This window comes from Giraffa tippelskirchi, chromosome X, assembly GCF_054371585.1.
Source record: "Giraffa tippelskirchi isolate mGirTip1 chromosome X, T2T-mGirTip1v1.2.pri, whole genome shotgun sequence".
NCBI lineage: Eukaryota > Metazoa > Chordata > Mammalia > Artiodactyla > Giraffidae > Giraffa > Giraffa tippelskirchi.
In genome coordinates, this window is record NC_137289.1 from 40,465,191 (window position 1) to 40,479,882 (window position 14,692).

The following is a 14,692-nucleotide window of genomic DNA, read 5'->3' on the forward strand; positions in this document are numbered from 1 at the left end:
ACCTTATCTTTGACAAAAGAGGCAACAATATACAACGGAGAAAAGACAGCCTCTTCAATAGGTAGTGCTGGGGAAACAGGACAGCTACAAAAGAATGAAACTAGAACACTTCCTAACACCATACACAAAAATAAACTCAAAATGGATTAAAGACTTAAATATCAGGTCAGAAACTATAAAGCTTAGAAGAAAACATAGGCAGCATGCTCCTTGATATAAATCACAGCAAGATCCTCTGTGACCCACCTCCTAGAGTAATGAAAATAAAAACAAAAAAAAACCTAATAGACCTAATTAAACTTAAAAGCTTTTGCACAGCAAAGGAAACAATAAACACGATTAAAAGATAACCCTCAGAAAGGGAGAAAATAATTGCAAATGAAACAACTGACAAAGGATTAATCTCCAGAATATATAAGTAGCTCATATAGCTCAATATTAGGAAAACAAACAGCGCATTCAAAAAATGGGCAAAAGACCTAAACAGACATTTCTCCAAAGAAGACATACAGATGGCCAAGAAACACATGAAAAGATGCTCAACATCATTAATCCTTAGAGAAATTCAAATCAAAACTACAATGAGCTATCACCTCACACCATTCAGAATAGCCATCATCAAAAATTCTACAAACAATAAATGCTGGAAAGGATGTAAAGAAAAGCAAACCCTCCTATACTGTTGGTGGAATGTAAACTGATACAGCCATTATGGAGAACAGTATGGAGATTCCTTAAAAAACCAGGAATAAATACCATATGACCCAGCAACCTCACTACTGGGCATATACCCTGAAAAGGATCCATGTACCCCAATATTCACGTGTGCTTAGTCACTCAGTTGTGTCTGACTCTTGCGACTGCATAGACGGTATCCTGCCAGGCTCCTCTATCCATGGGATTCTCCAGACAAGAATACTGGAGTGGGTTGCCATTTCCTTCTCCAGGGGATCGTCCCAACCCAGTGACTGAACCTAGGTCTCCTGCATTGCAGTCAGACTCTACCGACTGAGCTACGAGGGAAGCCGAACATTCATAGCAGCAGTATTTACAACAGCCATGACATGGGAGCAACCTACATGTTCATCAACAGATGAATGGATAAAGAAGATGTGGTATATATACACCATGGAATATTACTCAGCCATAAAAAAGAACGAATTTGAGTCAGTTCTAGTGAGATGGATGAACCTAGAGCCTGTTAAAGAGAGTGAAGTCAGTCAGAAAGAGAGAAACAAATATAGTAGATTAATACATATATATGGAATCTAGAAAAATGACACTGATGAACCTATTTACAGGGAAGGAATGGAGACATAGATACAGAGAATGGACTTGTGGACACAGTGGGGGAGGGAAAGAGTGGGACGAATGGAGAGAGTAGCATCTATATATATATACACACACACACACACACACACACACACACACACACACACACACACACTATGGAGTGTAAGATGGATAGCTGGTGAGAAGTTGCAGTGTAGCACAGGGAGCCCAGTCTGGTGCTCTGTGATGATCTGGAGGGATGAGATGGGGAGAGGGGTAGGAGGCCAGAGAGGGAGGGGAATGTATGGCTGATTTGCGTTGTGGTATGGCAGAAACAAATATAACATTGTAACATTTTTAAAAATATATTTAAATTTAAAAAATAGGGGCAGGGTTGAGGTAAGAAATACAAACATACATAAGAGTATATAACTACCCCCAAGAACTGAATGCCTGAAGGAGGGAGCACATGACAGAAGAGGAGCCAAATAAGAAAGGGAATGGGGAATCCTGAGGCCCTTTCTCTCTAGGCCTTTACTAACACAGATCCACTGAGGCCTGGGAAAGGCAGTTAGGAACAGAAGTCATGACTGCCGATCTTTTCGTACAGCATGTTGAACAGTAGGCAGAATAGAAAATGTTAGCACTGTAATATTTAAACCCCTTTCCACAAAATGAAAGCTAGACTTAGTGCTGGTGCTCTTACTTGGCTCAGTCTCTCTACTGAAATCTACCATCAGGGCCTAGAGGCAACAAGGTTGGGTGATAAACTCATAGGATTTTCCCTCCTTTAAGCTGACCTGAAGTCTCCATGTTATTATGTCCCTGTCAAGTATTTAACTAAACGGTTAAGGCTGTATATTGTCACCCTGCTTATTTAACTTATATGCAGAGTACATCATGAGAAACGATGGGCTGGAGGAAGCACAAGCTGGAATCAAGATTGCTGGGAGAAATATCAATAACTTCAGATATGCAGATGATACCACCCTTATGGCAGAAAGCGAAAAACTAAAGATCCTCTTGATGAAAGTGAAAGAGGAGAGCGAAAAAGTTGGCTTAAAGCCCAACATTCAGAAAACTAAGATCATGGCATCTGGTTCCATCACTTCATGGGAAATAGATGGGGAAACAGTGGAAACAGTGGCTGACTTTATTTTTCTGGGCTCCAAAATCATGGCAGATGGTGATTGCAGCCATGAAATTAAAAGACGCTTACTCCTTGGAAAGAAAGTTATGACCAACCTAGACAGCATATTATAAAGCAGAGACATCGCTTTGTCAACAAAGGTCCGTCTAGTCAAGGCTATGGTTTTTCCAGTGGTCATGTATGGATGTGAGAGTTGGACTATAAAGAAAGCTGAGTGCAGAAGAATTGATGCTTTTAAACTGTGGTGTTGGAGAAGACTCTTGAGAGTCCCTTGACTGCAAGGAGATCCAACCAGTCCATCCTAAAGGAGATCAGTCCTGGGTGTTCATTGGAAGGACTGATGTTGAAGCTGAAACTCCAATACTTTGGCCACCTGATGCAAGGAGTTAACTCATTGGAAAAGACCCTGATGCTGGGAAAGATTGAGGGCAGGAAGAGAAGGGGACGACAGAGGATGAGATGGTTGGATGGCTTCACCGACTGAATGGACATGGGTTTGGGTGGATTCTGGGAGTTGGTGATGGACAGGGAGGCCTGGCGTGCTGCGGCTCATGGGGTCACAAGGAGTCAGACACAACTGAGCAGCTGAACTGAACTGAAGTATTTAACTAAACAGTTACCTTGATGTCAGCACTAAAATTGTTGATTTTCTGCCAGCCTGAGTTTTCCAAATGAAAATTTGCCCATCTAAGCAGAAGCTCTTCTGGAGATAATTTCATAAGCTCCTCCAAAGTCTCACCATCTCGAAGTAAAGCAGCCAAGGCTACAAAGGAAAAAAAGAAAAACCCAACCGATACATTATATGGTAACAGTCATTACATGTTTATTGAGTCTTTTGACACTCTGTTAAGTAAGTAACAGAGGTACAAAAAGTACTGTGACCTAGTTCCTGGTTTTCAGGTACTCACAGTCTAATAATAAAGATAAATGAAAGTATATAATGAGTTATAAGATGATACAGATAGAAACACTTAATTACAAGAATACACAGCATTACATATTTTAACATCTTGATTATTCATCACATTCCAAATACCAAGTAAGTTCTAGCTTTAAGTTGAACATTGTTACATTATGTCATATATTTACATAAACTATTCTTAAATAATATTAAAATCAGAGGCTTGGGGGAGTATGTTTAAAACTTTGGAGCCTTTTGATTTAAAGAGTATTCAAACCCTATGGTATTTATATTTAAGCATAACTAACTCTTGAAATGTTACACCTGGTTTTTTAAATTAATTTAATTGGAGGCTAATTACTTTACAATATTGTAGTGGCTTTTGCCATACCTGTTTTTAAAGAAAAAGAATTCAACTTTACATTGTCTATAGCACCTAATATGTAAAGGTTCCTCAACACTTTTTTGTTATTGAATTAAATGTGCAGAAGAAGCCAAGGGTTTTTGGTTAAATATCCCCAGAGATAAGAGGTAGAAGCTTGGGCATCTGCACAGAGAATTGTCTAAATTTAGGTACTGTTTTTATGGAGAAGTTGTATAGTCCTTATGCAATAATTCCCTCCCATAGGATAAAAGGAGATTTACACTGAACAAGAAGACTAAAACTGCCTGACTTCCAAAGAGGTCTAAGTAATATCTCTAATGGGCAAACTTCATCTTTCATAGACTCCACTTCACACCATGTCACTCTGGCACTGAGGGATTTAAGTAAAGGCAGAGGCAACATTGTCACTTGTACAGAAACCTCCTCATGCTCTCCATCTCCAAGTCAAAAGGCTGGAAAGGATTAAACAGCCTGACCTCCCTGCACCTGAGACCTTGTCAGAGATAAATCATTTGACTTATTACACGAGCCAATGTAGTTTAATTTTGTTGTCTTCCTTTCCTTGTTCAATGGACTTTAACTCTAACAAGATAAACACTGCTCTGAAGAGGCTAGCAACTAGAAAAATTTTATTTGTTTAAATACAGCCCACTTTGAGTGGACTGAAAATTTTAAGTATCATAAAGTCTTGGATAAATGTGCAGAATAGGACTGTTGACAGGTATTGTGAGACCCTGAAATACTGAGAACTCCCAATATATATTCTTCCCCCAAAGTAACTGAAGATTGATATGGTGATTTCCGGAAAAAAACGTGAATATTTGGAGTGATGCTTAATATTTTAAACTTCAAAAGGAGAGGACAGTGTAGCACTTCCTAGGACCTTAGGACAATTGTATCACATATGCTTATACATTCTACAAGTCTATGATGTGATATCAAACCCTATGCTATAAAAACGGTGCTTCTGCTAATTCAGGAAATATGAGACCATCAAGGGCAGGTTAGAATATTTTTGAAGAGTCTTAAATCTATAATAGAATAGAAAAGGTATTAAAATTAATAGGAGATGGTGTGCCTGAGGGTGGTAATGGGGTGGGGACTATGTGAGTAGAGCAGAAAAGAACTTTGCACAAATTCCTTAAACTCTCTGGGTTTTCGTGTCTTTATTGTGAAATGAATTCTAAAGAGCCAGACAAATGTTAATTACTACTAAAGAAGAAAGTTATAATTAGGCTGTTTTCCTGAATAACACTATAACATTACCTTCTGTTAATTCTAATTATCATCTAATCACCTCAATTAGGTGAAAGCGTGACAGTCTGCATGACTAGAAAAAAATAACCAATAAACAATTTTCAAGATCATGACTGTGTTTCATTACCTTCATTCCTGCTTAATTCAATGTCAGCAAACAAACCGATCTTAATGATCTGCCACAGCAGTCCCAAAACCAGGTGAGGCTTCCCAGCCCTCAAATCCTCTGCACCAATGTTCACAACATGACATCCAATGGCAGAAGCTGAATTCAGTGCCAAGTTCAAGTTTTCCTGCAAGACAGCCAATTTATAACACTTGCTTCTTGACCTTTCTGTTTTTTTACAGTCTTTTTCTCCCTTCACTGAAATAACACTCAGTAATGACATTATGTATTAAGTTTACCCATACATGATCCACAGAAAGTAATATCCAAGCTTTGGTGTTAAAAGCATAGCTAAAACAAATCTATCCTCATTTTTATAGTCTTTTCCAGATTTCCAAGGCAAGTTAACAGCATTTTTAGTTAGCCTCGATTGAAAGATACCGACCCTAAAGGAAAAGGCTGAGTTACTAGAGTAAGTATATCCATGTGGGTTATGTGTTGAATTTTTTAAAATGCCTAAATGAGAGGTCTACTGAATACACATGAGAGTTCTAGAAGTTCTGAATCTCCTCATCCCAAGAGATGGCCTTGCATGAGGAAATACTGCTATATAACGCCCTAATACGAGATGGAAAATAAAAGCCTTCTATTCTTCAAGCATGCTAATTAACTAAGAGCTTAAACATGCTTGCTTATTTCTGTATGTTTGAACGCAAAATGTAATGAAAAGAATATAGGGCTTTGCAGTTACACCTGGATTTGAACTTTAGTTCCAGCACTATTAACCTTGGTACAGCTCTGAAATCTTTCTGCATCTCAGCTTCTATGAAATCTGGAAAATAATCCTCAACTCAGAGCTGTTGTAAGAATTAAATGAGACAATGCAAAATGCAGAGCCTTCAGTCTGTAAAACAGGTCCTCAAATAATAGTTTCATGGAAGGAGAGGAGAAGAGTGCATACCTGAATGATGAATGGTGTGAGTTTCTTCTTGTTGATTGCTCTCTCATCAATTGTATCAGGAACTGAAAGGTTGATCATTTTACTGAAACAGAAATTTTAAAATAAGTTGACTTATTTTTTAAATAATCCATAAATATTCACAAATATTTTAAGGCTTATTATAATATCTATCTCATGTAATCTGAAAAAAAAGCAATGTATGACTTTAGTCAGGTTGATCAAAAAACCATACATATAAAAATGCAAATAAAGGAAAGACCAAAGTGCTTATAGTAGTTGAATATTTCTGAGTTGGGGATTGGGGCATATTTTCTTATTTAATGTTTTGTACTTCTCACATTCTTTTAGAAGAATGAATTACTTGGATATTAAAAACTTTGTTGAGTAAGTGTTAAAAACAGATAATATCCCACATTGGAACTGAATCTCTCTGTTAGATCATATAATGTATAATTAAAATGATTTCATCTACAAAGACTGAAAATTAGTTGAGCATGAGATTCTTTCATTCACCAAATATTTATTGAGTACCTAGATGATGCACCTGGAGAAGGCAATGGCACCCCACTCCAGTACTCTTGCCTGGAAAATCCCATGGATGGAGGAGCCTGGCGGGCTGCAGTCCATGGGGTCACTGAGTCGGACACGACTGAGTGACTCCACTTTCACTTTTCACTTTCATGCCCTGGAGAAGGAAATGGCAACCCACTCCAGTACTCTTGCCTGGAGAATCCCAGGGACAGGGGAGCCTGGTGGGCTGCCGTCTATGAGGTCGCACAGAGTCGGACACGACTGACGCGACTTAGCAGTAGCAGTAGCAGATGATGCACCAGGTACCATATTTGGTGCTGAAAATACAGTGATAATATCGATAGAAAGAAAAGTTGTATTAATTAGGGCAGGATCTGACTTAGAACAACCTCATTTGGTAAAATTTGGAGTTAGACTCTAACATTTTAGATGTTTATACTACTGTCCTAAAACAAGTTATTTTGCATAGAGAAAACCGTGCTTATTTCCATGCAAAATTTAAATATTAAACAAATAGTATCATATGAGTCTCTCTATTAAAATATATGGGAAATTATTTCTTTACAGCCTATAAGTGGCAAGTAAAAGGGTATCTCACATTTTTAGAAATCATCTTTTTAAATAACCAAAATGACCGTATTGGAAAAAAACAAATTTTATATATTGTACACTGTCATCAGAAATATACCCACTGTACTGTTCTAAGTGTTCCAATATGTACTTACTCAATGCTCACAACAAATTTCTGAGCAAGCACAATAATATGGGGATCATAATGGATGGATCCTGAAATGCAAAGCAGTCAAGTACCTTTTTTTTTTAATACTTCTTCCCTACTATGGAAAAGGTCAGTTTTCATTTCAATCCCAAAGAAAGGCAATGCCAAAGAATGCTCCAACTACCGCACAATTGCACTCATCTCACACACCAGTAAAGTAATGCTCAAAATTCTCCAAGCCAGGCTTCAGCAATACGTGAACCGTGAACTTCCAGATATTTGAGCTGGTTTTCGAAAAGGCAGAGGAACCAGAGATCAAATTGCCAACATCCGCCGGATCATCGAAAAAGCAAGAGAGTTCCAGAAGAGCATCTATTTCTGCTTTATTGAGTATGCCAAAGCCTTTGACTGTGTGCATCTCAAGAAACTGTGTAAAATTCTGAAAGAGAAGGGAACCCCAGCCCACCTGATCTGCCTCTTGAGAAATCGGTATGCAGATCAGGGAGCAACAGTTAGAACCGGACATGGAACAACAGACTGGTTCCAAATAGGAAAAGGAGTATATCAAGGCTGTATATTGTCACCCTGCTTATTTAACTTATATGCAGAGTACATCATGAGAAACGCTGGGCTGGATGAAGCACATGCTGGAATCAAGATTACCGGGAGAAATATCAATAACCTCAGATATAAAGATGACACCACCCTTATGGCACAAAGTGAAGAAGAACTAAAGAGCCTCTTAATGAAAGTGAAAGAGGAGAGTGAAAAAGTTTGCTTAAACATTCAGAGAACTCATGCCGTCTGGTACCATCACTTCATGGCAAATAGATGGGGAAAGAGTGGAAACAGTGGCAGACTTTATATTTTTGGGCTCCAAAATCACTGCAGATTGTGACTTCAGCCAGGAAATTAAAAGATGCTTACTCCTTGGAAGAAAAGCTATGACCAACCTAGACAGCATATTAAAAAGCAGAGACATTACTTTGCCAACAAAGGTCCATCTAGTCAAGGCTTTGGTTTCTCCAGGAGTCATGTATGGATGTGAGAGTTGGACTATAACGAAAGCTGAGCGTGGAAGAATTGATGCTTTTGAACTGTGGTGTTGGGGAAGACTCTTGAGAGACCCTTGGACAGCAAGAAGATCCAACCAGTCCATCCTAAAGGAGATCAGCCCTGGGTGTTCATTGGAAGGAGTGATGTTGAAGCTGGAACTCCAGTACTTTGGCCACCTGATGCGAAGATCTGACTCATTTGAAAAGACCCTGATGCTGGGAAAGATTGAAGGTGGGAGGAGAAGGGGACGGCAGAGGATGAGATGGTTGGATGGTATCACCAACTCAATGGACATGAGTTTGGGGAAACTCCGGGAGTTGGTGATGGACAGGGAGGCCTGGCGTGCTGCCGTCCAAGGGGTCGCAAAGAGTCGGACACGACTGACATTGACTGACTGAATAAACTGAACTGAACTGATGTACCCATGGGTTAGTTAGACAAACAACATCAGAACATTGCAGTTTAAGGAAGAGAGCATTTTCTTGCAGGGCCATGCAAGGAGATGGGTGGCTTATGCCTTTAACAATCCTGAACTTTCCAAACACTTTCAAGAATGCCCACTTATACAAAACTTGAGGGAGGAATGTGATTAGCTCTGACAACCTTCTTGCTGTCAGATATTCTATTCTTGAAGAAAAGTCATAGTGAGGTAACTGTGTTCCTGTAAACCTCTAGCAAAACAAATATTAGTCTCAATGCTGAAAGGTAAGATTCCAAGCTTGACTTTCACACTCCAAGGTCCTGTTTAGGAGGAGGGGCTTCCTGGGCAAGCTGATTATCCTGCCTGAGAGCATTCATCCAGCACCCAGTCTTGGTCCTCCCACCAGTGGCCAGTCACAGCTGAAGATGCAGCTCTCAGTCTCTGGGCCCTCCTCTTACCAAGGTCCCCATACCCTGCCCAGCCACCTTAAAGGAGGGAGCCAGGTGCCCAGCCCACAGTTGCCCTCAGTCTTCTCAGTCTACCCTAACTTTGGGGGGGAAGCTGGGTCTTGTAGACTCTGACCCAATCAGATTATTGCAAGCGTTGAGTCATGGAGGTGGGGATGGCAGAGGTAGGTTGCCTAGTGCTCTGAACCCTGGGCCAGGCCAGTGAGTGTCTCTAGCAAGGTCTCTGGACCTCTGCAAGACTCGGCCTTTGGCCTGTCCCCAGGCTCCACCCCTTGCTACCCAGACCAAGGCCAGAGGACCTGGAGGGCCATGGACGAAGGCTGAAATATACCTTTTACTACACTCTGCTGAGAGGCTGACTATTGGTGGACCTGGTCTTCTAACCTCTATGGTCTTTAGCTAAGGACGGCAGCTCCATGCCCATCTTGCCCCTATTACAGTATCTTCCTTGGTGAGATTATACAAACTTTGACTGAAAGTGGGTAACTTAGACCATCATGGTCTATTTCCACTAGCCCAAGATAATCACATTCTACTCTGTTTCTATAACTCAGGTAAATTAACTAACAATATCATGTGATGATATAGTTTTTATCTTCCTCTAACTGAAATATTATACTTAAAAAGCATAATGTCCCCTCAGACATATATATTGCAAATGGGGGAACCATTTATTCATTCACTGCTGGAGCTATAGTTGAATTGTTATATTTTGAAAACAATTTTTATTGGAATGGAGTTGCTTTACCATCTTATATTAGTTTCCGTTGTACATCTAAGTCAATCTATTATAGGCATACATAGATCCCTTCATTTTTGGATTGTCTTCCCATTTAGGTCACCACAGAGCACTGAGTAGAGTTCCTTCCACTTTTTTCGTTTTTGAATTCAAATTAAGTTATTTGTATTAACTGGAGGATAATTACTGTACAATATTGTGATGCTTTTTGCCATATATCAACATTAATGAGCCATAGGTATACATGTGTCCCACACATCCTTAAGCCCCACTCACCTCCCTCCCCACCCTATTCCTATGGGTTGTTCCAGAGCACTGGTTTTGAATGCCCTGCTTTATGCATATATAAACCTGAATGATGATTTTCCTGAATGATGAAATATGCAATTTTCTCTATATCACATATGAGTTATGGGTGTAGTTTTTTCTACATTAAATTTGATATCTGTATTTATGTTTGGAAATCTAGCTGTATATTTTTGGTCATGATAGATGGACTATTGTATGTTTCACATCTGGATATCTCTGCACTCTTTTCCCTACATAAACATGGAATGCTGTATTCTTCACATAGGAAAATTTGAGCACATGTTTTCCTGAATAAAGTATGGAATATTTTGCAGTTTTCTAATGAAAATCTCACTTAAGATTTTCGGACATGAAGTATATAATTCTCCATAGTCCAAATATGAAACACCGAGGCAAATTTTCATTACTGAACTAGGAAATTTGTACATCTCATAAATGATCATCTAGGTAAAGATTTTCCTACATGAAAGTTGGTATATTTCATATTTCACATAAAGAAATATGGACACAGATCTCCTTGTTTGGGGATACTCTGTATTTCACATATGAAAACATGGGTGCTGATGTTTCTACACTAAATATGTAACTCTCTATATTTCCCATTTGAAAATCTAGACACAGGTTTTCCTGCATGAAACATGCAATATGCTATATGAAAATCTGGAAAAAGGTTTTCCTGCTTAAATACTGAATGTTTTATTTTACACTTATTAAAATCTGTGTGCACATTCTGCACATGACATATGGAATTCTCTTGTGTTTCTCTTTGGAAAATATAGACATTCAGGAACCTACATTAAATATTAAATTCTCCTTAGAACTCATATTAAAATATTGGCACAGGTGTTGTGGGCCTAGGTTTTCAACTGTGAAATTATATAATTCTGTATGATTCACGTGTGGAAATCTGAGTGCAGATTTTCCTAAATGAAGTATGAAATCATGTATATCTTACAGATGATAAGTTAAGTGTAGATTTTCTGCTATATTGCTATATGGGATTCTGCATATTTCATATAAGAAAACCTTAATTATGATTTTTTGACATAGAATATGTAATTCTAATTTCACATATAGATATCTGGGAACAGATTTTCCTACTTGAACTATGACATCTCTATATTTCACATATAGAAATCAGTGTACAGATATTCACGCATCACATATGAAATTTTCCACGTTTCGTATGTGGGACTCTCAGGCCAGATATTTTAGAAAATATATGGAACTCTCTATATTTCCCAAGTAAAAACAAGATGAGGAAGTTTTGAGATGAAATATGGACGTTTGTTCATTTCTCATATGAAAACCAGGGTACAGATTTTCTTACATGACATATGAAACGTGTATATTTTAGATACGAAAATTTGAGTTCAAATTTTTTACATGAATTATGGAATTTTCTATGTTTCAAATATGGAAAACTTACCTTAGATATGCTTCTATGAAATATAGAATCCCTATATTTCCTATATGACATGTGGACCCTGATTTTGCTCCATAATATGTGCAATTCGCTACATGTCATATATGAATATCTTGGTTTAGATTCTCCCACATGAAATATGGAATTCTCTGTATGTCCCTTGCAAAACATGAGGGCAGGTTAACTTGACGAACAATGGAATTCTTTATATTTCACATTTGAAAATCTAGGTGCAGATTTTCTACATGAAATATGAAATTCTGTACATTTCTTGTATTAAAGTATTAGTGCAGATTTTCCCACTTCAAATATGGAATTCTCTATATTTCATATAGGAAAGCCTGAAAGATGACTTTCCTACAGGAAATATGTAACTTTCTATATTTCATACACGAAAATATGGGTACAGAATTTTCTCCAGGAAGTATGAAATCTGTATTTCATGTCTGAAAATCTAGCTGTATATGTTTGGTCATGATATATGAAATATTGCTTGCTTCACATATGGATATATGTGCACGTATTTTCCTGCAAGCATAGGGAATTCTGTATTATTCACATAGGAAAATTTGAGTATCCATTTTCCTGCTGAATCATGGAATTCTACTTTCATAAATGAATTTCTCAATTAAATTTTCTGACAAGAGATGTACAATTCTCTATCATTCAAATATGAAATTCCAGTAGCAAATATTCATTCCAGAAATACGAAATGTGTACATTTCACAAATGAAAATCTAGATAGAGCTTGTCTTACATGAGGTGTGGTACTCTTTACATTCCATATAAAAGATCTGAGCACAGATTTCCTTGATTGAAATATAGACTAATCTATATTTCACATATGAAAATATTGGCGTTGTGTGTTCTACAATATATGTATTTCTCTACATTTCACAAATGAAATGTTCAATTCTTCGTATCACATTTATAAATATTGGCTGCACATTTTCCTACATGGTATATGGAATTCTCTGTGTTTAGCATTTGAAAATATAGACTTTCATTTTCCTACACTAAATATTAAATTCCCTAAACTTCACATATTAAAATATTAGCATGGGTTTTGTAGGCATAGTTTCTCAAATGTGAATGTGGAATTTTGTGTTTTGCATGTGGACATCACATTAGAAGTTTTCCTAAATGAAATATGGACTTCTGTATATTTTACAGGTGATAATTGGAGGAAGGGTTTTTCTGCTATATTGATACATGGGATTCTGTATTTTTCATATATGAAAATCTTATGATTTTATTACATAAATATGTAACTGTCTATATTTCACATTATACAACACTGGGAAAAACTTTACCTACATGAAATATGAAATCTCTACTTTTCACATATATTAATCAGTGAACAGATTTTCACACATGACATAAGAAATTTTTCATCTTTCATATAAGGAAATCCCATCCCAGACATTCATACAAAAAAACCCTGAAGTCTATATTTCATATATGAAAATACAGTTGCCAATTTTCCCACATGAAATGTGGAGTTCTCTCTATAGAATCACATGTGAAACCTGGACACCCATTTACCACAAAATATGAAATCTTCTATATATCATATAGGAAAATCTCTGCTCAAATTTTCATCTAGGCAGTACTTAACATTATGTATGTCACACATGAAAAACTGGGTGCTAATTTACCCATGTACAATCCGGAATTGTGTATATTCTGGATATCAAAATCTGTGCACCAATATTACTACCTAAACTATGGAATTCGGTATATTTCACATATGAAAATCAGGGTGAAATTTTACTCAGTTAAAAATGGAATTCTCTATATTTTACATATGAAAATGTCAGTGCTGAATTTACATCATGAAATATTGAACTTTTTGTATTTCACTTTAGGAAAATCTGGATGCTGAGTTTCTTACATGAAATATGGTATTTTCTATACCTCATATATGACAATCTGGGTGGTGACTTCCTTACATTAAATATGGAAATCTCTATATTTCACAGACGAAAATCATGGCGTTGGTTTTCTTAAGATATGGAGAACCTATATGGTATTGGAGTTCTCTCTGTTTCACAAATGAAAATATGTGCACCACTGCTTCTTCGCAAAATATGGAATTCTTTGTATTTCTTCTATCAAAATCTAGGCTTGAACACTCTTTCATGGAAGTTGGACTTCTGTATATTTCACATTTGAAGATCAGAATGGATTTTCCTATGAGAAATATGAAATCACTGCATTTCGTGTGAACCACTGGTTCTTCAGGTACTGACACATTTGTTCCCTGTTTGTGTCCCTGTGCCTTGCACATGCGTGTGTACAGGTGTGTGCTTGTGTCACCTGTGTTTGCGTGTATGTGCATGGGCCCAGCCCCCTGCTGACATGGGAGATGAAGGCGAAAGAACATGAGATGTCTAACAACGAGAAGAGGAGGCAGGAGACGTCTACAGTCTAGGGGAGACTGGTCCACGCATCTCTGCGGTGACCCTGTTCAGGACAAGAATGAGCAAAGGATGGCCAGTGACAACTCTGGGTAGTGAGTCCACAAATCTGCAATTACCTCAGGAGACAAAGACAGGCTCACAATTTCTGCTGTGCTGTTGTGTGTGTTTGTATCCGCAAGAGGGGTTGGAGGGTTTGCAGAGTCACCCAGTGTAAATCAAGTGGTGGGGGCTCTAAAATCATGACCTGTGGACCCCTCAGTCTGTGGGGGCATTGGCTCTGATTAAAACTCTTCAAGAAATGGGCATAGAAGGAACCTACCTCAACATAGTAAAGGCCACATATGATAAGCCCACAGCAAATATTATTCTCAATGGTGAAAAACTGAAAGCATTCCCCCTAAGATCAGGAACAAGACAAGGGTGTCCACTTTCACCACTATTATTCAGCATAGTTTTGGAAGTCCTAGCTACAACAATCAGAGATGAAAAAGAAATAAAAGGAATCCAGATCGGAAGAGAAGAAAGTATAACACTCACTGTTTGCAGATGACGTGATGCTGTACATAGAAT

The 14,692-nt window shown here is 37.9% G+C and overlaps 1 protein-coding gene across 2 annotated transcripts in view; it reads right to left on the bottom strand.

The window, feature by feature from the left end:
• LOC145537069 (plastin-3-like) overlaps positions 1 to 14,692 on the bottom strand; it is a 37,328-nt gene that overhangs the window by 15,276 nt on the left and 7,360 nt on the right. For both annotated transcript variants that reach the window (XM_081567585.1, XM_081567584.1), the window contains 3 exons: positions 6,033 to 6,114; positions 5,093 to 5,258; positions 3,043 to 3,185 (listed from right to left, as the gene is read on the bottom strand). In XM_081567585.1, the coding sequence (XP_081423711.1) occupies positions 3,043 to 3,185; positions 5,093 to 5,258; positions 6,033 to 6,110 (387 nt within the window). In that variant the 5' untranslated portion in view covers positions 6,111 to 6,114. The remainder of the gene's footprint in view (positions 1 to 3,042; positions 3,186 to 5,092; positions 5,259 to 6,032; positions 6,115 to 14,692) is intronic.